The 25,066-nt window shown below is 40.0% G+C and overlaps 1 protein-coding gene across 1 annotated transcript in view; it reads left to right on the forward strand.

Moving 5' to 3' along the window:
* LOC138036120 (phosphatidylinositol phosphatase PTPRQ-like) overlaps positions 1 to 25,066 on the forward strand; it is a 45,086-nt gene that overhangs the window by 5,244 nt on the left and 14,776 nt on the right. The window contains exons 3-8 of the mRNA XM_068882475.1: positions 12,257 to 12,559; positions 15,043 to 15,202; positions 15,553 to 15,740; positions 19,936 to 20,256; positions 21,213 to 21,497; positions 22,019 to 22,187. Coding sequence (XP_068738576.1) covers positions 12,257 to 12,559; positions 15,043 to 15,202; positions 15,553 to 15,740; positions 19,936 to 20,256; positions 21,213 to 21,497; positions 22,019 to 22,187 — 1,426 coding nt within the window. The remainder of the gene's footprint in view (positions 1 to 12,256; positions 12,560 to 15,042; positions 15,203 to 15,552; positions 15,741 to 19,935; positions 20,257 to 21,212; positions 21,498 to 22,018; positions 22,188 to 25,066) is intronic.

Raw genomic sequence — 25,066 nt, forward strand, 5'->3', positions numbered from 1 at the left:
CTCTAACCCTAAAGCCTAAAATGCGTCCTACATATATCTCTAACAGAAGCTTCAAAAATTACGATCCGCTGAAATTTGCAGATGATCTTGCTCATGTTCCTTTCCATATGATAAACGTCTTCGATGACTTCGATGATAAAGTGCACGCCTACAACTGCTTATTTACGGACGTATTAAATATTCACGCACCAGTCAAGCTTACAAAGAAAAGGACAAGACCGAATCCTTACATTACCCCAGAGATTAAACACCTTATGAATACTCGTCATCTGTGGCAAAAAAAAAAAATTAAAACAATGGATAAACTTCACTGGAATGCCTATCGCTTCTTTAGGCAAGAAGTGCAGCGCGAGATTCGGATCATTGAACAGCATTACGTTCGTTCTGAATTAAAAAACAGTAAAGGCAACACCAATTCCATCTGGAAAGTCATCAACCGCTGCATACGCAAAAAGAATGTCCAAATCGCCACATCTGAAGACCCTATGGCCCAAGCAAACAAGTACAATGAATTCTATACCTCTGTGGGTAAAACTATTGCTGAAAAGGCGCAGACCTTGACCGAAAAACTAGGCTTTACTGCCCTTGACAATAACAACCAGAGCAATGAAGATATGAGCGAATGTGGCTGTCATCAAGAGTTCTACTTTAGACCTTTTACAGAGCAAGAGACCCTGAAGATAGTTAAGGCTCTCCCGTCGAACAAAGCTCCTGGAGCTGCCAAAGTGACTGCCCGGATCCTAAAAGCTAGCCTTCCTGTTACACTGCCACGCCTTACAAATTTAATCAACTGTTCTTTTCGTTCCAGTATTTTTGCAGAATCGTGGAAATTGGCAGAAGTAGTACCTTGCATCAAAGATAAAGAGGGTGATCGAGATGATCCATCAAATTCTCGTCCTATCTCACTCCTATCAATAATATCGAAGGTATGTGAAAGAGCTGCACATTTACAGCTTGTGCAATTCCTACAAGATCATTCCATCATACATCCCCTCCAAAGTGGCAACAGAAAATCCCACTCTACCGAATCTGCGCTACTCCATTTCACCGATGAAATCCTGAAGAATATGGATGAGAAGCGCATATAAGTTGTGGTGCTGCTTGATATGACCAAAGCGTTTGATAGCATACGACACGATATACTTCTAGCAAAGCTCCGTAGAATTGGAATATCCTCATCTGCGGTTGCCTGGTTCAGCCGTTGTCTATCAAGCCGTAAGCAGGTAGTGAGGGTTGGAAATGCTGTCTCAGAGCAATTGGAGCTAAGCTATGGCGTCCTCCAGGGATCCATCTTGGGTCCAATGCTATTCACCTTATACGTCAACGACCTGTCATCTATTCCTAATCACTGTCAATCGATGGGATACGTTGATGATACCAAGCTGCGTCTTGCCCTGCCACCAAACCAAACGACTAATGCAGTTTCTATGCTAAATGACGACCTCCGGGAAATAACCAAATGGTGCTGCAGAAACTCATTATTACTCAACCCAGACAAGACTAAACTTTTGGTAATTGGAGTACCTCAACTCACAAAGACTACCGACCCTATCCGTAACTCTTATGGGCAAGAACATTGAACCTGTCACCACGGCAAAGGACCTCGGAGTCTATATCGTCAATAGCTTGAATTACAACGACCACATCAACAAGATATCTTCCAGCTGTATCTATAAGTTAATTATGATTAAAGTGCCCCTGTGACCAAAAAATCAATTCATATTTTTCTTTGGATTTCAAAACTTTTGACAATAAAAATCTGCGATAAAATATTATAAAACAACATGGCACGACGTTTCGACGTTTCCAGAACGTCATTATCAAGTAAAAAAGAAGTAATGAAATAGAGTATATATATATATAGTGAAGATATGAATAAATTAAAAGGCATTAAAAGTTAAACAAAGAGTTTGGCCCTAATGGAGTCGCTCTGGGTATTTAAATATTTAAATTGGGTTTTATTGTTCTTATGTATAACATTTCATAAACGAGACAATCCCATTTCGTGCTACATTTTTTAAGCATTCTAAACTGGCTCTCATTGAGTAAGTCAATGTTCCCTTGGGCATCTCTCAGATGGCGACCAATGGCAGAATATCGATGATCAGCAATGCGTTGAAACAGATGGCTCGTCGTATATCCGACGTAATAGGGAGTTTGAGATCTACGACGCGATGGCAACGAAAACGTCACAAATTTTGCATATTTAATTAGCAAAAACAACAGCTTTGCACGCTCTGCACGTGCATTTTTAGTTTTTGTACATTTCTTTCACGTTTTCGGCAAATCTACGACGTGAAATGACCAATTCTCAAGTTTTACGGAGAACGTGAACAAAAGGCAGCGAATTTGAATTTTCTGTCGTAGATTCAATACCGCACCTCCTAATTTAGTTCCTGGAAGGTTACACTAGTTTTTAGAAGATAGACAAGCCGACATAACGACGAAAACGATTAATAAACCTGAACTTGAAATTTTAAATGACGTTTTCGTTACCGTCGCGTCGCAGATCTTAAACTCCCTAATTTGAATCACACAAATCACATTTAAAACAACAAACAACGCTATGCTGATTTACGATACGTGGCTTGATTTCTTTAAGCTTTAGATCCTGCTCAAGTTTCTTGCTGGTGTAGATTGGCTGTACATTAATGCCGATTTTTGAACTGAGATCGCGCATTTGCCTTTTTACCATGTTCGCTGAGACTTGATCTTTGAACGGAATGCTGACTCTTTCATCAGGTTTTGTCTTAGCATCTAGTGTAGAGCGATAATCACATTTGTCGATGATACCATTCACCTAAGAACTAGGGTAACCAAGGTGATTAAACATAGATTTTAGATGCCTACATTCATCGACGAATGCTTGATGCGTAGAGGACGATTCCTTTGCACGATGAACTATTGTTTTGATAAGACACTTCTTGTAGCGCAAATCGGTGTGACTTTGAAAATGAAGTAAAAGGGCCGTATTCGTAGGTTTACGATAGACCTGGGTCTCCAACTTGTTGCCGTTCTTTGTTATCAACATTCCAATAAAAAGAATGGAGTCGTTGTTGGAAAGTTCCATAGTGAAATGAATACTAGGGTGGAGTCCATTGAGTGCATCGAGGAAACTTTCAGCTACATCGAGTCCAGGCATTATTGCAAGCGTATCGTCAACGTACCGCCTGTAAAAAGGGGGGATTAGATCATTGTCAGATAGTCTTTCTTCCAGATGACACATAAACACGTTCGCCAACAAAGGACCAAGGGGGGACCCCATAGCAACTCCTTCGCACTGTTCGTAAAGTTGACCATCAAACTGGAAAAGATGATCCGTGGAGCCCATTCTGAGAAGTTGAGTGAGCTGATCCTTCCGTAAGTTGAGATCATACGTTGAGTTGATCATACGTTGAGTTGAGATCGCAGATTTTTATTGTCAAATGTTTTACCAAATCTTTACTTATTTGATTTCAAAACTATGTTAACAAAACACTAAGTGACCCACGTTTTAAGCCTTGATTTCAAAAAGACACCTCTTTATTTTAAATGTAATTTTACCATTTAATGGTGCGCCATTACTAACACTATGTTCTTTAGAGAGCTGGATCGAGGAGAAAATGACGTCAAAGGCTCACCAGTTTAAGAATGCAATACGTGTGTACGCCGCAGAATTAATATGCAGCACGGGGGTTTTGGGCTTTCAGACTTTTGAACTCACGCTTTGCATATATAATAAGCTGCGTTCACACGCTGAAATTTTAAGCTACCGAGCCTCTGACGTCACTTTTCCCTGGATCCAACCGTCTGAGGTCCAATCGGTCAGTTTTGAACGTGAGTAATGGCGGACCGTGAAATCCAAAATTACACTCAAAGTAAACGGCCTTTGGATAAAAATCAAAGCTCAAAATTTTGCCAGTCAGGTGTTAAGCAAACACACTTTTAAAATCTGAAGGAAAAAAGGAAGTGTTTTTTTTATTACAGGGGCACTTTAACCGCATAAAATACCTGCTTGATAAGAAAACTATCCTACTGCTAATTCACTCTTTCGTCTTTAATAAACTAATTTATTGCTCTTCAGTATGGAGTAATACTTCAAAGAAAAACTTTAAAAAGTTGCAACTTCTTCAAACCTTTGCAGCAAGAATTGTCCTTGGCTTGAAGAAATACGATCACATCTCCGAGGGACTAAAATCATTAGGATGGCTGGACGTCAACCACAAACTCAAGCTTAATGACTGCGTCATGATGTATAAATGCCTTAATAACGAAGGCGGTCCTGCGTATCTATCACAGAGGTTGAAGAAGCGCTCTCAGATCCATAGCCGAGCCACAAGAAACCGAAGCGACTTGGACTTGATCAAATGTCGCCTTGCCACAGGGAAACGATCTTTCAGCTTTCGTGGAGCCAAAGCATGATCGAGCTTCCAAAATCCGTTAGAGACGCTACCTCGTTAAATAATTTTAAAAAGAATTTATTGAAACTATTCAAGGAACTTTAAAGTTGCAATTGTATATAAATCTTAGCTTTATTTATTAATTCAATTTTCATGTCCAAGTCGATTTTTATACTATTGTAGGTAATTATTCATGACTATTTTTATATTGTGGCTGAAAAGCCCCTATGGGGGAGCTTCAATAAATGTATGTATGTATGTATGTATGTACGTACGTCAATAAGCGAACTGACTGCACCACATAGGCCACGGGCTTCGACCGTTGATAACGAACTGAGCCTTACCGGGGTGGCAGACCGTAGTTTTGACGACCGCAAATTTCTTTATTCCCTTGAGTCCAGACATGACTGCATTTACTCAAGCTTTCAAGGAATTAACATGCAAATAAACTCTCTTCTCGTAGGATATTGTGCTTCGAATATTATGTTGCTGGACTTAGTGAAGCCAGTGGAATTTAATTATTAGCATCTGAGAGAAAACAGTGGTGTCGTCGGTAGACCCAGGGAAATAAGAAAAAAATTGCGGTTGACAAAATACGGAAGCAAAGTTTATTGCATAAGTAATGTTAATTCCTTGAAGGCTTGATAAATACAGTTACGATCGCGATGAGCCTACTACGTACAAGTCCTATTAACTAGTAAAAGTGGCATGAATCGAATGCCCATAAGTTTGTTCACTACGGCTTTCATTCTCGCATGTTTCAACGCTTTCCGGCTTCCGGAATGTGTTTTGAAGTTTGTCAACACGAAAGAGGAGTGACTGTGATTGGACGACTGCGTCAATGTCAGGACTCAGGGAAATAAAGAAAATTGCGGTCGTCAAAACTACGGTCTGCCACCCCGGTAAGGCTCAGTTCGTTATCGACGGTCGAAGCCGTGGCCTATGTGGTGTGCAAGCGTACGTTTCGAAAGCTGTTTTCCTGCAATATTACCGCCTGAGGTCGCAAGCAGGGCTGCTATTGCATTGATGGTGGGTTGAGATGAAAGTTCAATTTTTGTCAATTGATTGTGATGTAGAATTGTGACCGTGGGAACATTTTATCTAGGCATATTTGACTCAAATTGGTGGCACCTGATAATTTAGTTTCCAGCCTTGGGATTTTATTATACCATTGACAACCATGAAATTGACAACCTACAAGAACGTATCCGTGAAATGCGCAAACCGTTAACACAAATTATTATTCAACACATTGTGACAATGTCCAAATATGCCTTCGTCGTTCGCGTTCGTCGTGTCGTGCGTTCACAACATGTATTCTGCGATATACGTAAGTTTGTGCGTCGCGGAGAAAAATAGCAGTTTTTCCAGCTTTTTTTTTCTTCCAATAAACGTACGAAATTGTGCTTTGTCATCAATGTGTTGAATAATAAAGCAATTGTCCATTTCAATCTTGCGAAATATCGCCTGATTTTGGCCAACTCGGTCTACGGCCTCGTCGGCTAGGCATCAGGTGATATTCCGTGCGATTTCGCAGGATAATTGTTGTTAATTGTCCAGTTACAATGAACTTCAACCACAGGTAAACTTCGGAAAATGGCGAGGGATTACCAGAAAGATAAATCTGTAATATAACTTGAGGTTGTTGGTTGTAAAAACTCATTACTAATGTTACTAAATTTGCAAGTGCAAACAACGAAGCCCTATTAGCGGGTTATCAGGATACGGGACTTTCTACTTTATTTTTTTTTGAAGGAGACTTTATTCAAATCCCACAGTTTTACTTGCTTCCTTAATTCCGTTCATCCAAAAATTACAAGATCAGCTCTAAATCTTTCGAAAAACTTATTACAAATCGCAGTTCAACAACTTATCATCCTGTATTCGAAGTCCGGTTCCGTAATCCTGGTTTCCTTCCTTGAAAACTGTTTAACTTTGCCGTGGCGAAGACAAAAAGACGCTTGTTCCTTGAAAACCGTTTATATCTGCCGTGGCGAAGACAAAAAGACTTGTTGCTTGGAAACGGTTTAAATCTGCCGTTGCGAAGACAAGAAGACAACATCTGTACTCCATTTCTCTCAGTGCTCAAAAATCTAAACTCCGGTAATTGCGTGTTCTATAGTCCAGTGCAATTTGTTTTTACAATCTTGATAACTTGGTAGACTCTTGGTACCAAACCTTCCACAACAACTTGAAATCTCGTTAAGAAAACAAGCTTAAATCCAGTAGTCCGGTCCGGGTTCAAATCGCCAAAACTCTCTCTATCATCGATTCAAAACTCAGCAAAATCTACAAGTAGTAAATAGTTGTCAGAAACTACAAAAGTTTGTCATGATTCTGCACTAGAGGTGATCGCTCTCGAGCGAACAGAAGAAACCGAAACCGTTCTGTTCCTGCCTCTTAGAAAAGACCGTATGTAGTACAATGGTACTTGACCGTAGCCCTTGGCCGAGAAACTAATCTTAGCCAAAAGGCCGAAAAGCGATCAGGATGCGGGATATTTAGGTGAACACAATTCTAGGAATACGTGGGTTTTGACTGGGGGTGGGGAGGAATTGACAGTGTTATTTCAGGAGATTGTTTTGCTAAATACCCCCTGAGAAGACTTGTGGTTCAGTAAAATACTGAACCCAGAAAGATTGAAGACAATGAAATGAAATCGAAAAACATTTGGCTTCAAACTTCTTTTTCACCACAAGCTTAAGCGTGTACTCTGAGCTTCTGACAGCTTTCCAATCCCAATGCTCACTGAATTGAAGCCCTGTCCGGCGGTGTTATTATGTGGATGTGACCAAAAATGTTATTTTAACGCTCAAAAATGCGAACTGACGAAGGTACAGATTTTGTTAGCCTGGTTTATGCAAACCAAATATTGACGCAAAAGTAAATAAATATTGATACATAGTTTTTAAGGAGAGCACTGAAGGAACTTTAAGGAAGTGTCGATCGAGAATAAAACAATTTGCCATCAGCAACAGAATTTGCGAGATGAAAGCATCACAAATATTTGTGCCACGAACATAACAAGTTATCATCAGCGAAAAAATTTCGGGAAATTTTTGTTACGGTCCAATTTTTCTATCGTACTTTTGGTCGTACAAGTAAAATCACAAAATCGAAAGTGACATCGATTTCAGCGGCCGCCTGTGATCAAGTTACCTTGCGAGTTTAAAAGTGACAACTCACGAAACAAAGGATGTATCTGTAACAAAATGACGGCAAGACGCCGAGTTTTTGTTAGTTTCCTTATTCTTTTCTTTTAAGTGTTATAAAGTTCGACAAAATACATGTTCGAATTGAACACACAGAATGATAATCTTTGATGCTAGTCCAAGTGTCAGTCCCCGTGACGGCGATAGCTAATTCGTTTTTCTTTTTTTAACTTGATTTCATTTTTTATTTTGTTTGGCGGTTGAAAGCAATTTTCTTATTTTCTTTCTTCGCCAAAACGGCTCAAAAAGCAAACTGGTTCCCAAGAAATATTGGAGTATTCGTTCTATGCAAAATACTTCAAATGAAGTATTCGTTCATAGTTCGTTTTATGCAAATCATAGTTATTTCTAGATCTTGTTTCGTTCTTGTGTGTTCCACTGTGAACATTAGGGAATAGGGAATTTAAGAATCGACGACGACTATGACTACGACAACGCCACAAAGCAATAATATCATTGGTTAAAAGAGCATAAATAATCGTGCTGCACGTGCAGCACGAGTTTTAGCTCGTATGTTTGCGGTCCTCTGCTTAACGACGACGTGAAATCACCCAATTTGAAGTTTTGACGCCACTGTAAGCATGCAACAGAGAATCTTTCATTCTCTATTTTAAATTTGAAACCGCTCGTACCAATTTTAATTTTAGGATACTTTGCCCACATTGTAGGAAGTGAACGAGACTGAAAAATCGCGAAAGACTTATGATAGAGCCAAGTTATATTTTGAGGTGACGTATTCGTCGACCGTCGCCGTTGTAGATCTTAAATTAGGGAATTTAAGATCTACAACGGCGAAGGTCGACAAAAACGTCACCACAAAATATAACTCTCCTTTATAATAAGTCTTTCGCGATTATTCAGTCTCTTTCACGTCCTAGAATGTAGGCGAAGTATCTTAAAAATAAATTGGTACGGGCGTTTTCAGAGTTAAAATAGAGAATAAAGGATTCTCTGTTGCATGCTCACGTTGTCGTCAAAACTTCAAATTTGATGATTTCACGTCGTCGTTATGCAGAGGACCGCTAAGATACTTGCTAAAATCCGTGCTGCACGTGCAGCACGATTATTTATGCTCTTTTAACCAATGATATTATTGTGGCGTTGTCGTAGTCGTAGTCGTCGTCGATTCTTAAATTCCCTATTCCCTAATGTTCACAGTGGAACACACAAGAACGAAACAAGATCTAGAAATAACGCAGAAAATTTTCCTTACCTTTAAAGTGTGCCGTTCTCAAAGAAAAAGCATCTGCCCACTTTATCGAATAGTTAACTACAGTGTCAATCATGGCGGGTGGAAAGATTCCAAATCAAATGTTTGCTTTCATCTAGATAATGGAAGTGCGTCAGTGGCCGAGTGGTCTTACGCTCTCTAAAGTGTGCCGTTCTAGAAGAAAAAGCATTTTTCCACTTTATCGAATAGTTAACTACAGTGTCAATCATGGTGGGTGGAAAGATTCCAAATCAAATGTTTGCTTTTATCTAGATAACGGAAGTGCGTCACAGTGGCCGAGTGGTCTTACGCGTTCTCACGCGCTCTCAAATCACTGTAAAGATTGGGAAAAGTATAAGTGTTCTAATCGCGGCTGGGAAGTTTGGAAATACTATCGCGTATAAAGTAGTTTCACCCGATCGGAGCTTAATGCAATATCCGTTGGGTATCAACATTTGTCACTACCAACAAAAAAAGATAATAAAACCGCCAAGCACTGTCCCGCCGACTGCCCCGCCGAAATCTGTAAGTGCTGCACCGGTGAATGCTGACCAAAACGGCTCACTAGTTTCCAGTCTGTTCTCTAGTGTGTTTTCCAAGATGGCGGAGGGTAACAATCTTTCTCTCTTAGCGCGTCATCCACTTAAAAACGAAAAAAAAACCAGCAAGATTCAGAGCGGCCTCATAGTATTAACCCTCAGTAAAATGTGGAAAGATACCGGCCTTTATTAACAGGACTTTAATCCTGTAAAAGTGTTGACTTAGGAGGAGGGGGGAGGGGGAAGTTAATTATTTACTCTTCATTGTTGGAATACTAAGTAAGAGGCGTACATTTTACTGCGATTAGTTTACTCCACTTTTTCGCTTTAACTCCTTGAAAACAAGGAATTAATCAGTGGATTCCACAAAACTAAAACGACCCCAATTCCACATGTTAGAAAAATATATAGGAGTAAAATCAGAAAGTAGAGTAGTAAGAGGGGTAAACTTTACTCGGTATCCTGAAAAAAAGGAGTGGAATTAACTCCAGCATATTACATTACTCTGTAGGGAGAGTAAAATTTACTCTAGCAAAGCCACTTGAATATTACCGTACTTATTCGGCTACAAGCCGAGCTCGGCTATAAGCCGAGACCCCAAACTTCTTACGGAAAAAATCAACTTGATTGACACGAATTGTAAATGCATAATACTCGGCTATAAGCCGAGACCCATTTTAGGTCTTGATGTGTATTATCGACTATGGAATTTTTGTAATTTAAAATACAAATTGACATTGACTGAAAAATTATACTCAAAGCAATCAAATGAACACGAAAGATAAGAAACAAACAAGCGACGTGATCGTGAGGTGACGAAACGTGTCTTCGTACAAGCGAGGCATTTTATAAAAAGTTATTCGACTGGAAACCTTACAACCTCGCCTTTAAACTTAAAATAGTCGCCGAAGCAGAAGTTGTAGAAAATAACTCCGAGATCGCCGGAGAATACAGCATCAGCGAGTCGATGGTTCCGTCGCTGGAGGAAAGATAAGGCAAATCTGTTCAACGGGGAGCTTATCGGGGAGCGTATCCCGAGCTCGATCAACGACCTTTGGCGTGGTTTTCAGAGCAAAGAATTCAAGGTAAGATTTTCCCTTTAATGCGTACGGTTTTTTTGCTTGGAAAATGTCGCTACAAGAAGAAATCCACTTGCGTTTCTGTCTCAAGTTTGCTATGGTGTCATGTGACAAGCTTGTTTACACGACCTGTGCTGGTGCAATCTCGTTCCCAGACTCCTCGTTCCTTCGATGGGTAAACCAGACTTGGTGCGATATTCCCGAGGAGATGGTGAGGCGTTCTTTCAAGACTTGTGGCACCATAGGGAGCCCACACAAACAGTGTGTCTGTTTGTATGTTCGAAATATAAAGAAATGTATGGGAAATATTGAAGAGTCCTAATACAGTAAACTTACATCGAGAAATGACTATGTTAAAGCTCAAAATAACCTCAGTTGTTGTGTATTGTCATTGCTGCGGCTGAAAATGGTGAATTTGAGCGATTTGGTGGATTTTCCGTTGACTGTTACTACACGTCCTTAGAAAGAGACAAGGGTGGAAAGCTCATTTTCGACCGCTCCAGCGTCAAGCCGATTTTCACCCAGAAATTAGAATCGCCCGTCTTTCAAATCGAACACCAGATAAACCGAAAGGTTGACGCTTCTTCTCGTGCCATTCAATCGAAGATCCATTCAAAATCCAAGCGCTAACCGCCAAATAATTTTCGAGAAATGCAGCTTTCGAAGCGACCAGCATCCGCGGCCGGGATTTCGTGTGCCAAGGAGCAACCGTCACGCTGTTTGCTCCACACTGATTGGATGTTGCTAAACAATGCATCCAATCAGTGTGGAGCAAACAGCGTGACGGTTGCTCCTTGGCACACGAAATCCCGGCCGCGGATGCTGGTCGCTTTGAAAGCTGCATTTCTTGAAATTATTTGGCGGTTAGCGCTTGGATTTTGAATGGATCTTCGATTGAATGGCACGAGAAGAAGCGTCAACCTTTCAGTTTATCTGGTGTTCGATTTGAAAGACGGGCGATTCTAATTTCTGGGTGAAAATCGGCTTGACGCTGGAGCGGTCGAAAATGAGCTTTCCACCCTTGTCTCTTTCTAAGGACGTGTAGTAACAGTCAACGGAAAATCCACCAAATCGCTCAAATTCACCATTTTCAGCCGCAGCAATGACAATACACAACAACTGAGGTTATTTTGAGCTTTAACATAGTCATTTCTCGATGTAAGTTTGCTATATTAGGACTCTTCAATATTTCCCATACATTTCTTTATATTTCGAACATACAATCAGACACACTGTTTGTGTGGGCTCCCTATGGTGGCACCTCTATAACGCACTCGACGGCACAGAAGACGATGCAGTCTTCGACGAGAATATTCCAGAACAAAAAAAAAGTGAAGACGAGGAAATGGACGACGAATTCGAGACAGACAGCGAGGAAGAAGACGAGCAATAAGATCGATCCCGATCACATAACAACACGAACGGCTCCTTTACGAGCCACCAAGTAATAAAAATCCATATTACACCTACAACAACTTCTCTTCATTTTACAAGTAATTTAGTTCGGCTTGTAAGTGAATACACGTTCATTTGTTACTGTTTTAATTTGCTGAAAAAATTATTTTTATCAAAAATACTCGGCTATAAGCCGAGACCCCTTCTACGGCTTCAAATTTGCCCAAATTGACTGAAGATTTGTGTAAAAATCGCTCGGCTTATAGCTGAATAAGTACGGTAGCTAGTAAGAGTATAATTTACTCTTAGGAGTACATTTCACTCCCATTTATTTTACTCCACTTTTTCACTCCAGCACTGGAGTGAAATTGACTCTTTGAAAATATTAGTGTTAACGAACTCATGCAGAGCAGTGATAAAAATGTACTGTCTCATTTTTCAGTTCCCAGCGTTGCACCTCCAAATGTGCGCTTAAGGAACATGCAAGACGGAGTTCTGGTTCTTTGGGATCCCGTGGAGTCTCAATACGCCAATGGTCAGATACAAGGTTACAGGGTGTACTACAGGAGGCAATATTACTATTACTATTACTATAGCGATGTGGAAAAGAATAGCACCACCGACGCAAATGTACTTCAGGTTGCATTACGGGATTTAGAGTCAGGGAAGAGGTACGAAATAACGGTAACAGCTTTCACCTCAGCTGGTGAGGGACCTCGATCGCAGAGGCTCACAATCACCTATGGTGAGTGTTAGAATAGCTTAATTAAGGAAAGACTAACCTAACTACAGCATTAATAAACCGTTTCTCTCTTAAAGGGAAAGCACAGCCTAGAAAAGTTTCTCTGAATCGAAAGTTCTTTACCTTTATTAGTATACTTGAACACTCATTTGGGTTTAATGTGTTTAAATAGCCAGCAATAACGCTTCAAAAATAGGCAATATTAAATTGAAATCCGCCATCTTTGTTTTGGGGTATGCAAACGAGGCTATGACGTAGCAACAGTCAAGGATTTCTCCGTAGGACTAGTGAACAAGGAAAGCACAGGCGAGGAGAGCGATACTTTGTAGACCTGAATCTTTAATAATCCAGAGGGTAAATTGTATTGATATTGGATGCACCATCAGAACAGATTTCCCTCGTGGTCGTTAAACAGGGTATTATAAGTCAGTCATATGCAGGAGTTTTACAAAGCGAAAGGGAGTTTGCAGTGCTATCCCGCGCTCATTGCTGTCAAATAAACGCCCGGAAATCAAGTTTAATCTTTCTACCGTGGCTTTCTACGAGACCCCTGTCACAACTTTAAAACAAAGAATTGATTTATATATTTCCATCGAATGATGAGAGTAAATCGTTTCAGTAAATTCTATAAAGCTAACAAAATTTAACTACGTGTCAAGTTGAGTTTATTTTACTGCTTGGAAAAGCGCATATTAAACAGTGAAAGTAGTCTATATATGGCTTGATTCAGTTTTCTGGCTCCAACATAATGATATTTTGGACTAGTTGACTGGGATTTCAGGCTGAAGCTAATGCCACCAAGACCAATATTCACATACCTGAAAATCCCGCTTGAAGTCCTTCTTGGTAAAAAGACAGATCCGAACAGACAATATAGCAGTCAGGTTTGAGCCTGGGGTTTGAGAAATCCACCCACGCTTTATTTTCGCTGGCCAACTTTTCTTTAAATTTTCATTTCCGGTGGAAGCTTGGGGTTTTTAAATTTTGAAAATGTGTTTTCAAGTCCAGACATGTGTCTAGTCTCATCCACCACGAAAGCGTACTTGAGCAGATAAAAACACAACTGTTGCTGTAAAAGCCTTGCTATGTGTATCGAGCAACATCTGAAGGATTTGTCGGCTTATTCTAAGCGCTTCCCCGTGTGAAAGCGAACAAGTACGTTTGCTGAAGCATCAAAGACGGCTGTCGCAGAAGTAAGAAGTGAAAAAGAAAAGAAGGTACGCTAGTGGGATATTTCTATGTCGCATGTTGAAGGTTGTTGTCTTGTTTACATTTGCTCTGGCCGATTTTTGCCGCCTAGTTTGATTGATCAGAGGATCGACCAGTATTTAGTGACTTGAGTTTCTGTCAGATTTATGGTCTACTTGACTTACTACCTACTGAAGACCGATTGCCATAGTTCATCTTACATTTGAACTTCTTGGAGCAGAAAGGTCACGCAACATTGGGAAAGTGATGGGGGTACGAAGAAATTGCATTGGTAAGTTCGAACACGTTTGTTGACTATTGCTACGTGATAACACGTCATATCCAAGATGGCGCTCTCCAACTCACGAAAGATGCAACATCAAAGTGCTGTTGTCACATTTTAACAGGGAACGGGACAAAACGTTAACAGCAATTATTTTTGAATTCCTGGGGAAACGTTTTAGTAATTTAGAGAAACTTTTTATAGACCGTACTTTCCGTTTAATCTAATTTGCGCAGATAAGCCATTTAGCTTTTGTTCTTCATGATTCTTGAGTCGTAACTATATCAGATACCTGTACCAGAAAAGAGCCAAAAGCTAAATGGCATACACTTTTTGATACCCATAACGGTGCCGATGGTTAATGATCGCCACGATGCAATAAACGGTGGGTATCGATTCCTTTGAACTGCATTTTTTCAAATAATAATCTGACAAGCACGCATATTTTTCGAACAAGACTGGCTCGCGAAAATAATCGTAACTTCATGTCGTTTTCTCTGAGTATGTTTTTTTTGTTTTTCAGTTTTTCTTTATCTTTCCGACACGCGATTGAGGATTGTAACTGGGGAACCGTCTTTAGTAGAAAGGCATCCGTGAATTTCCCTTAGAAAGGGTGCTAACTATGCAGTTAAGTTAGTCGTTAACCGCAGCGATTAGTACACGTAAATTGCTAACCAGCTTCCAGTATAATCGTAGACAACAGTTTTGTCAATAACAATCAGAATTTAAGCGTTTTTAGGTCTACAGCTTTTTACTCCGGTTGGGGATAAGTAAAATTCATTTAAAGGTATATCCACGCTACCGGTATTTAAGCCACGGAAAATTTCAAGGTGGCATGAGGTAAAAACTGGTCAAGCGCTGGCAGCAGTAATCGTGCATATAATGTCATCACTTCAATAAAACTCAGTGATCCACATTCCTTACAAGGTCTCGAAAAAGTAAAGTAAATTCACAAATTACAGATTCTTCCAAGCAAGCCTCGCTTTTAAATTCATTTTCGTGCGGTTTATATCAGTTTCAGATTGTGGAAGTAATTTCAATCAGTCTTTTGGAACCATCACTATCTTCAAATCGGATTACAGCAATAATTTTAACTGTAACTGGACCATAGGAAGTGTTGGTATCAGCAATGCTGTAGGTCTTCTTACCATACATGGAGTCTATCCGCCTTGCAGGTAGGTATTTGCTGTTCTAAGAAAATTGTGTTTCAAAGATTACTCGTGGATAGTCCTTGTTGCCTTGTTGGGCTTTAACTTCCTTGCCAAATAGCGTTTATAGCAATTTGACAACCACAAATTCCGAAAACAAAGTCAACAATGACGTCACTTAATTGCTTGGTGACGTTAACCCTGTTACTCTAAATACTACCTCTAAACTTAAGCTCGGCGTCACTTCGAACTGTGGGTAAAAATATGTTAAGAAATGGTACTGTGACCATCAATAACTCTTTTATATTTTTTTTACTTCAACTCTTGTAACCCCAGTGTAGAAGTTCTAACTGTTTACTTTTGTGCTACTTTTGTAGAGAATTTGTGACGGTTTATTCAAGTAATGGATCTAAGGTCTTTGGTCAGTACGGATGCTACTACGATCTGGAAAGAACCGTACAAATACCCTTTGGGGAAGGGCACTTTGTTACTGTGCAGACATACTTATACAGTTACAGCCGCCTCACAATTCACTTCGCTGTCTTGAGAGGAAACTTAAATTTAGGTATGCTATCAGTTAAGAAAATACCACTATTTTAATTTGTAGCTTTTAATTAACAGTCTGGGCCTATGAGACTTGGGTCTCCATGAAACCATTACTTTTTGTGCGCCTTTTGCTGACTGCGCGCGACTACAAGTTTACCATTGGAGTTTTTTTAAAGTTGTGGATAACAACTGCAGCTTTGTACACGGTTCAAGCAGTCGCAAAAATAAAGCGTAGTTAAAGTGTGATCCCTTGGCTGAAGAGATAATAGTGCAGAGCACTACCTGTCCAACTGAGCTGTCAAGCAATTATAACTATGTCATTTCGGCCATTTTGAAGAATGTTAAGGTTAGTTTATCCTTGGTTTAAAGTTTAACTCCCATTGTTTTTGGGTATGATTATGTATGGTATTGTGTGATAAAATAAAGGGGAAAATTAAACTAAGGGTAAAATTAAACCATAACAAAGATATTGATTACCACGAGTAACCCATAGCCCAGTGTAGGGAGCGTATTTCGGAAGGACGTTGCTTTGACTGCCACTGGAAGTTCAGGGCTTTTCCTCAGGGGCACCCAACGACAATCTTCGGTGCAATATGTGTTCGGAAGAGCCCAACTGTTCTAAGAATTTCGGCTTTACGTTGCAAACAACTATAGATTTCTTTACTAAAAGATCACCTAAAAGATTCGGAAACCAGGGAAAAGTAGTTCCTTACGTTTTCAGAAGGAACTGATATTTTAGCAATTTGTTATATCCGGGGTCTTAGGTTCGGCGCGCAAGCGTAGCAGTGCTCGGAACGTAGTTCTATTTTCTGTTCAGGTTCGGTTCTGTAATCCAGCTTTGACATACTATGTACATGATTGACCAGTTATAACATTTTGGCGACGAGGATGGGATGCTTTCCGAATTCGTTGTGATAGGTGGCCACCCTTATTCTTCTTTGTATGACCTTATTCTGTGTTCGTTTCTTCAATACGTTCGCGCACGTGTTTGCCCGCGCATTTGTGGTTTTCATCATGTCTTCGCCAACGCTGCTTGGCTCTGTCGGGGAGTTCGATCCGTCGAGTGACACATTCACGGCTTATTTCGAAAGACTGGAACAATTCTTTGAAGCTAACAGTATTGGCCATTATCCTGCTGATGCTACCACGGCTGTTATTCAAGGGGCCAAAAGGAAAAAAAGTCGCTGTAATCGGTAAGAACACGTATGGAACTCTTCGTGATTTTTGCAGTCCAGATAACCCGAAAGATAAAACGTTTGATGCGTTACGTGATTTACTGCAGCGACATTTTAAGCCCGAGCGACTGGAAGTTGCGGAATCGTATAGATTTCACCGTGTTTTCAAGAAGAAAACGAAAGTGTTTCTAATTACGGCGCCCGTCTTTTTTTGAGACATCTGGCTTTCACGTGTAATTTTGGTGAGTTCTTGAACCGCTCACTTCTGGATCAGTTCGTGTGTGGTATTCGCAACCCAGCTACACGAAAAAAACTCCTGAGCGAAGATCGCTCGTTTCAAGAGGCCCTTCAAGTGGCTGTTGCGGACGAAATAGCGGCCAAGGAGTCAATGCAAGTTCAACAACAATTACCTCAGCCTGTGAATTCAGTTACCAAGGATTCTTTTTCTTCGCCTGATTCTTCTCGTGGATATACAGGTTTACAGTTTGGTTCGCGACAAGGTGCTCGTCAACCTTCGAATTTGTCACAAGCGACTTCTTATACTTGCTTCTCATGTGGTAGCCCGGATCACCTAAGGCCTAAATGCAAATTTAGAAACGCTGTATGCCGGAACTGTAACGTAAAAGGCCATATTGCAAAAAGGGTGGTTATAACACCATGTGTGCTGAAGGAGAGCTTCCACAAGAACCGGTATGTGAGAACGACGAACTTTATGTGGTTTATGACGTCAACACTATGTTTAGATCTGAAATTTTGTGTGCAGCTGAAGATTGAAAACACTAATTGTTGTATGCAGTTAGACACTGGTTGCGCTTTGTCTCTTGCTCCAATCAGTTTCATTAAAGAAGTTTGTCCCGATGTCAAAATTAATCCTACAAATGTTATTGTGTCCACCTACAATGGTGAAATTCCATGACACTCATCCTGGAATTTCCCGAATGAAAGCATCGGCCAGGTCTTATGTTTGGTGGCCCAGCATCGACTCACATATTGAAAGAACTGTTTCCTTGTGTAACACCGGCCAGTCTCTGAGATCAGCACTCCCTACAGTTCAAATTCATCTCTGGATCTTCCCAGCACGGCCATAGTCCCGTATTCATATAGATTTTGCTAGACCAATAGGTGGTTGTACTTACCTTGTTGTTGTTGATGCATACAGCAAATACCCGGAGGTGGTGAAAATGACCAGTACTACATCCTCAGCAACCATCACTGCATTGCGTGACATTTTCAGCAGGCATGGTCTTCCAGAAATTCTTGTTTCTCACAATGGGTCACAGTTCAGTTCAACAGAATTTGAACGGTTTTGTGCTAACAATGGCATTATGCATCGTATATCTGCACCTTACAAACCATCAACCAACGGTCAGGCTGAACGAGTTGTACAGATTTTGAAGTCTGCAATAAAACAAGCCCAGGCCACTCAAACGGATGTGTCTGCTGTAATTGCCAAATACTTGTTGGTTTATCGAAACACTCCACATTGTACTACAGGTAAACCTCCTTCACTGCTTCTGATGGGTAGGAGATTGCGTACACGTCTGGATTTACTGACTCCATCTGTCGAAAAACATGTTGAAGCTCGTCAATATACGACCATGATAAGTCGCACTGCAAAAAGAGGCCTGCGCCAGTTCAATGCAGGTGATCTTGTCCTAGCACGTAATCATGGGAGGGGAGAAAAATGGATGCAAGGTGTTATTACTGAAGTTCTTGGTTCAAGACATTACGTAGTGGATGTGTCTGGTTCTTTGTGGAAACGGCATGTTGATCAACTCCTTAGCCGAGCTGTAGGTGTAAATCTATCGACCAATGACTCTTTGATTGATCAGCTGCCTGAGATGACTTCTCGTCTGGATACCTCAGGAGCGGATGACCTTCCTTCGATGTCAGATGAAATTCCTTTGCCTGGTAGCTGTCAACCATCTCCTGTGGACAGCCGCACACTGAGAGTTGCCAAGCCTCATTCAGATCTTGACACAGCTATGACAGCTCTGCCTAGTTCCCAGTTGGACATTCCAGAAACTGTCACTGGTGATGATACTTTCAGAGCTCCTTCAAGTTCTTCATGTGACGTTTCCGTACCTACTAATATGAAAAAACGTTATCCCACAAGGACCAATCGGGGTCCACCTATCTATTTGCGAGACTATGAACTAAAGTGAGAATACTAGTTGACTGTTAACGCCTATATATCAATTTGCGACATTATCAACTGAGTGAGAACACTAGCTGATTTTAATGTTGTTGAAAAGAACAGTTGTTCAGTTGAGATTACGTGACTGCTTCCCTTGAAGGGGGAGATGTTATATGCGGGTTCTTAGGTTCGGTGCGCATTCGTAGAAGTGCTCGGAACGTAGTTCTGTTTTCTGTTCAGGTTCGGTTCTGTAAAGCTGTTCTGTAATCCAGCTTTGATATACTACCTACATGATTGACCAGTTACAACACAATTTTTGGCACTTGAAAAGGTCACCTAGCAGTTTCGGATTAGCAAATGGTTCCCTGGAAGGTGACGTTCAGCAAGCAATTTTTGAAATGAAGATTTCATTCCCTAGGATGATGGAAGAGGGAATTGTCAGAAATGAGTTTTAAGCACCTAAAAACGGGATTTGAATCTAACTGAGAAACAAACTGCATTTATCGGGATATGTGATTTTACAGATTTCAAAGAAGGTTCCTCTTCGCCTTAATTAAACTTACTAGGTCATTTTGGACAGTAGAGTCTCAACCATAAATAATCTGGGTATTATTCTACAGTGATGAATCCTAGTCAGCCTCCTTTTTTAAGGGCCTGTTACTTTCTTGCCAAAATTTCTGCAAGCTTTTGAATTAAATTTGAAAGGTTTTGCTGCGCAGTGCTGGATAATTTTTGCAATTTGGGCTACTTGTTTGGAATTTTTGCGAAACATGCTATAAAGCGGTGAAATTTGCCAAAAGATAAAACATGGTTGAATCAAAATTATTGTTGATATGTTTGTCGTTCTTTTTCTTCTCTCATAGAGTGTTTTGTCCTTAATGTGTAACGCTTTTCCATTGTAGCTCTTTCACATTCAACACCATGGAACATACTTGGTTTCAACACCAGTGAGACGAGTTTACTTGTTGAATGGAACAACTTACCGGGAGACTTACAACCCGACTTCTTTATTTTGTCCATGATACAAACAAGACCTACAAATTATTACTGGTCATACAGCGACAACGTGAACTGGAGAGTTCGGATATTGAATTCGTCACTCACGTCATTGAACGTGTCTGACCTCCCAGGCTTTAGTAGGCACAGGATTCGTGTTTATGCGGTAAATGTCAGCGGTGACTTGTATAAAAGCGAGCAAGTAGAGGTCGAAACTGATGAAATGGGTGAGTAACTTTGGATATTTTTTTCTTTTCAAATCTACAACCTAACAATCTGTTATACTTGACCCCCTTCCCCCCCCCCCCCCCACCCCCAACAGCGGACTAAGACGGGCAAGGAGTTCGAATTGCGATCCTCTGTCAATCCTCTTATGAAAAACTGAGCTCTATTACGTCATCTGGGATGCAGGAAGAGAGGAGAGTGATTGAAAGTCTGGAGGCTGGGGACTGGATGCAAAACTCAGAACTAAAATGGGAAAAAAATTAATTACAACAAAACAAAGGTTTAGGCGAGAAGGGGCATATTTCTTTTTTTTTTCTTTTTTTTTTTCTCTCCTATTATATTAATAAAAAAAAAAATTCAAGCTATGTACCCTTGTCATGACAGCCAAATTCCAGAAGCTATTCACAGAACTTCTATATTTACCCTTTCTTTTACCACTAAAGTCACCAAAGGAAGCATGAGAACAGAATACAAAAAGCAAGTAACTTTGAAATATTCAAAATCTTTTCTATTGTATTTACTTTATTTCAAGAATCAATATTGATTCTGTAAATGAAAGCACACTAAGCTGCTTTCTTGGTTTATGGTTTGAAGGCTGGTTACATTATGGAAATTCTATTCATCTAACTGATTGTTATTCCAGTACAGCAGACGGTACATGACGACCTAGTGAAACCTTATCGCACTCCCTTTAGTGGGTGTTACGAGTTCTAAAATGTCAAACGATCCCAGAAATGATATCAGTCGTTTTCAAACGTTTCTTAGGACTTCAGTCCATTATGCGAGATGGCCGCCAGATTACTACATAATAAGATGCATTTGCTCATTGTATTTTCTTAAAGAAACAAATAGTTTTTCAACCAAAGCTTTTCAATTTTGAACGGCTTTATAGTGGGTAGCACCAAAAAACGTTACAAGTTGTTTTACAAAGATATTAGCTAATTACTATTTTATGCAGTGCCTTTATGGGGACCTTACGTTTACCGCTCGGCTATTAACATTCCCGAGCTCAGCGTCAGTTACCGTATCGGCATCTATCCATCCTATGTGCGAGGAAGATTACTTGGTTACAAAGTGATTTACGCTCCTATGGGGGAGCCCAAGAATAAAAGAACAATGCAGGTCGGCGCAAACTTTACGAGAGTAACCTTGAGGCACCTCAAAAGCGGTTTCACTTATGTTGTAGCTGTAGCAGCATTTAATAGGAAAGGAACTGGAAGGTACACAACTGTTTCGTCGATGGGTAAGTTCAAATTAAAGTCTTTTGAAGTGTTCATGATTGCTATATTAATTTACTCTAAGATTAATAATAAAATAAATTTCCCTTCCATATTTTCGTTTAGTACAGTACGGGGTCAAATAGCGAAAAAACGAGCTGTTAATGGTCACCTCTCCGCACTGCAGAAGAAAGTTAGAGGTTGAATTATGTGTAAAAAGAATGCAGCTAGAATTTTTGTTTTCTTTTTGACAAGTTGACTCATTCCGCATGCACCAATAAGTTTCCCAAGTATTTATATTAATGAGCCACGTTCACAAATTATTAATTCTAGCTGCTCACTTTAAATAGCTGGCTGCTCAAAAAAAAGGTGTATAATTCTGTTGGGCCCATACTACTACTACTACTACTACTACTACTACTACTACTACTACTACTACTACTACTACTACTACTACTACTACTACTACTACTATTGTTATTATTATTAATATTAATATTATTATTATTATTATTATTATTATTATTTTAATTTTTTTGCTTCACAGTGTGTGGTGGCTCTCTTGTGGAGGATAGCGGATTTCTCTCAAGTCCTGCATATTTCGATCACGCAGCGCGCTGCAACTGGCGTATTAAACTGAGTTCCATGAAGACAGTTACGTGGTTGACAATTGCCGACTTTATTCTTGGTATTAAAGATGTCTACGGCTCTTGCAGGTAATTACACATAATTATACTGAGTCGCGAATGTTATAATAGCACGAATCGTACTGGAATTGGCGACATTAGTTCTGTATATATATATATGAATTTAGCAGTTCCAAAATTGATCGTGGCTACTTTGTGAGTGCGAATGATTAGAATTGCTGCAGTGCCGGGGAATTCCCTTGAAACACATACAAATTACGTATTGCACTCGTAGTAAGGTTTCTTTTAGAAGACACTGATCGAACGCAAAACGTTAACGGAATACAAATCAAACAAGGAACTTCGGATGCATTGAAAAGGGAGAAAAAAAGAAGAAAAAGACTCAAGTTGGACTAAGGAAAAAAATGACGTTCTGTTTTGCTGACGACTCATTAGCCTATCAAGTTGAGCAATAGTTTGGGACAGTGATGGAGTTTCGTAGCGAGTTACGTATACGACAAAGACAAAGTTTCGTAATTATTTTCAACAAACAAAAAGACGTTCTCACTGGGACACTAGGAAGCTTAAGTACGCACGTTTTTGAGACGCGGACGGCAACCGGAAGAGAACATTTCGCGTGCCAGGACAGTGGTGTCTCCCAGATTTTTACACGAATCACCTCTAATGGAGAAAAGATACTTAGCAATGTAAATGTGGTTGTGTGAAGACAAGTTAAAAGGGAAAACAGCTCACTTCCGGTTGCCGTCCGCGTCTCAAAAACGTGCGTGCTTAAGCTCCCCACTAGCAAATCACGGACAAAAAATAAAATGATAGAGGCTTTTTCTTTGATGAGGCTGTGTAGACAACAGGCAATGAACGGGAAAATGCTTCGTGAACTCGCTCTACAGGTCTGTTTTTAAAAAAAAAAAACATCGATCGGATATTTACACATTGCGCTGGTTTATTTCAAGATTTTTTCTGGGTAGCGGGTAGCGGATAAAGCATGAGGAATAAGCAAGCATGAAGCCCGCGTAACTAAAACTTTCCACGCTTTTCTCTAAAATACTTCTATTCTAATGGTCTGTTGAACCAAATAAACTCATATCAACAAAAAGAATTGTTTGTCATGACACTTTCAATGAAGCGAACAGTCCACTCTTTAATCTTTAGTATTATTGTTCACTTTTTGCACCTTGAAATTTTATTCTGCTCATCTTAACGTTTGATTGACAATTGCGGAATTCGGCGAAGGGACTCTAGTATTCCTAAAGCTAAATCAGTTGACCAATCATATCCCACCAGTGCTGAATGCGTGTTTCTTTATGCCGGACTTGTCACATATTTCGCACTGCAATTAAATGTCACGGAAGACAATAGAATTCTGCGCAATGGTCTTGCAGTAACATAACCCTGTAATAAAAGCAAATCATGTCATGGGCTATAACGGCCTCATTGTTTATTATTTTTCCATCGTGAAACCACTTTAAACTAGATGCTTCTGTGAAGCATACACTGGCTTGCCTGTGTTACGTGCTACAGAAAATCAGAAGGCACTGAATTGTGTGGTATTGAAATACAGCATTCCAGTCTCTGAAGAATAACAAATAAAAGAGAAGCGAGAAACATTGGCTTCTGGGCTGGCATGTTGATAATTTTCAAGTTCCCTCACAACTTCTTTTCACCACAAGTGTGCCCTATGAGCATCCGAAAACTTTGTAATACTAAACTTCACTGAAGTCAAGCCCTGTTTCGCGGGGTTAGTGTTGGGATGGGAGACCAAAACAATAAACCCCTCATAAAAAACAGAAACATCTGACCGAAAATACTATTAACGCCAACAAATGCGAACTCAGCCAGGTACAGATTCTGTTAGCTTGCTTTATGCAAAACAAATATTGATGAAAAAGCAAGTAAATATTGATACACAGTTTTCAGAAAGAGCAGAAGGAAGTTTCCCGGACGGTCGATCGAGAATAAAATATTTACGACATGAAAACAACATTAATTTTGAACCGTGAATATAGAATATAAAAAGTTACGATCAGCGACAAACATTTTGGGAGATTTTTGCTACGTTCAAGTAAATTGCAAAATCGAAAGTGACATGGCCGGAATTCAGCGGGCGCCGTGATTAAGTTACCGCGGCATGTTTACTCGCCAAACAGTGAAGCATCTGTGTCAAATGATGGCAAGATATCGGGTTTTTGTAAGTTTCTTTTTCTGTCAAGTGTTATAAAGTTTGACAATGAAATGAGCGAAGTCAAAACAAAGATCACAATCGCCCAACTCTTGTTTATGCAAAGTCAAAATTAATTTTACTCTCCAAGACGCGTACGACGTTATTTATCACCAGGTAATTCCATCATTCTGGAAATAGCAGCTACTTTATTATTCATCTGCGTCACAAGTTTTCACTGATTTTGGGCCTCATTTTGTTGTAACTCAAGCACGCTTCCGACAGGCCTGTGAACCCTTCCTGCTTACAGAGCAATACTAAAAAACTTCTCCCATATCACATTTGAACCTTAAGCTCGAAAATTCAATACACAACATGATATTATAATTCACAAAGGCAGAAAATACCACAGAATCCTTCTCCAGCGAAAATTTTATTGAAACAAACAACATATTTGCTCTTAGAGGCGAAAACCTCTTCCTATTTGATTGCGTGCGTGAAGACAAGAAACTCAATTTGTGTCAAATTACCATGTACTTCAGGAAAATACTGCTCACTTTGATTTGGTCTCGACGGGCGATAGATTGTTGTCGAAGTCCAGTACTCGTCGCTTTTGAGATTCATGCCTAGTTTATCCAACTGACTTTCCATTATTGAGCTTTATAAGGGTATATTTTGTTTAAGGATCCACTAAAACGCCATTCGCGTTGCATGACTTTCGACGCCATTGCAGGCTAAGTTAATGATTCTACTGTGTCCACCAGAGAAATCTACGCAGTTCCACCACCCTCTC

Source organism: Montipora capricornis, unplaced genomic scaffold (assembly GCF_036669925.1).
Source record: "Montipora capricornis isolate CH-2021 unplaced genomic scaffold, ASM3666992v2 scaffold_46, whole genome shotgun sequence".
NCBI lineage: Eukaryota > Metazoa > Cnidaria > Anthozoa > Scleractinia > Acroporidae > Montipora > Montipora capricornis.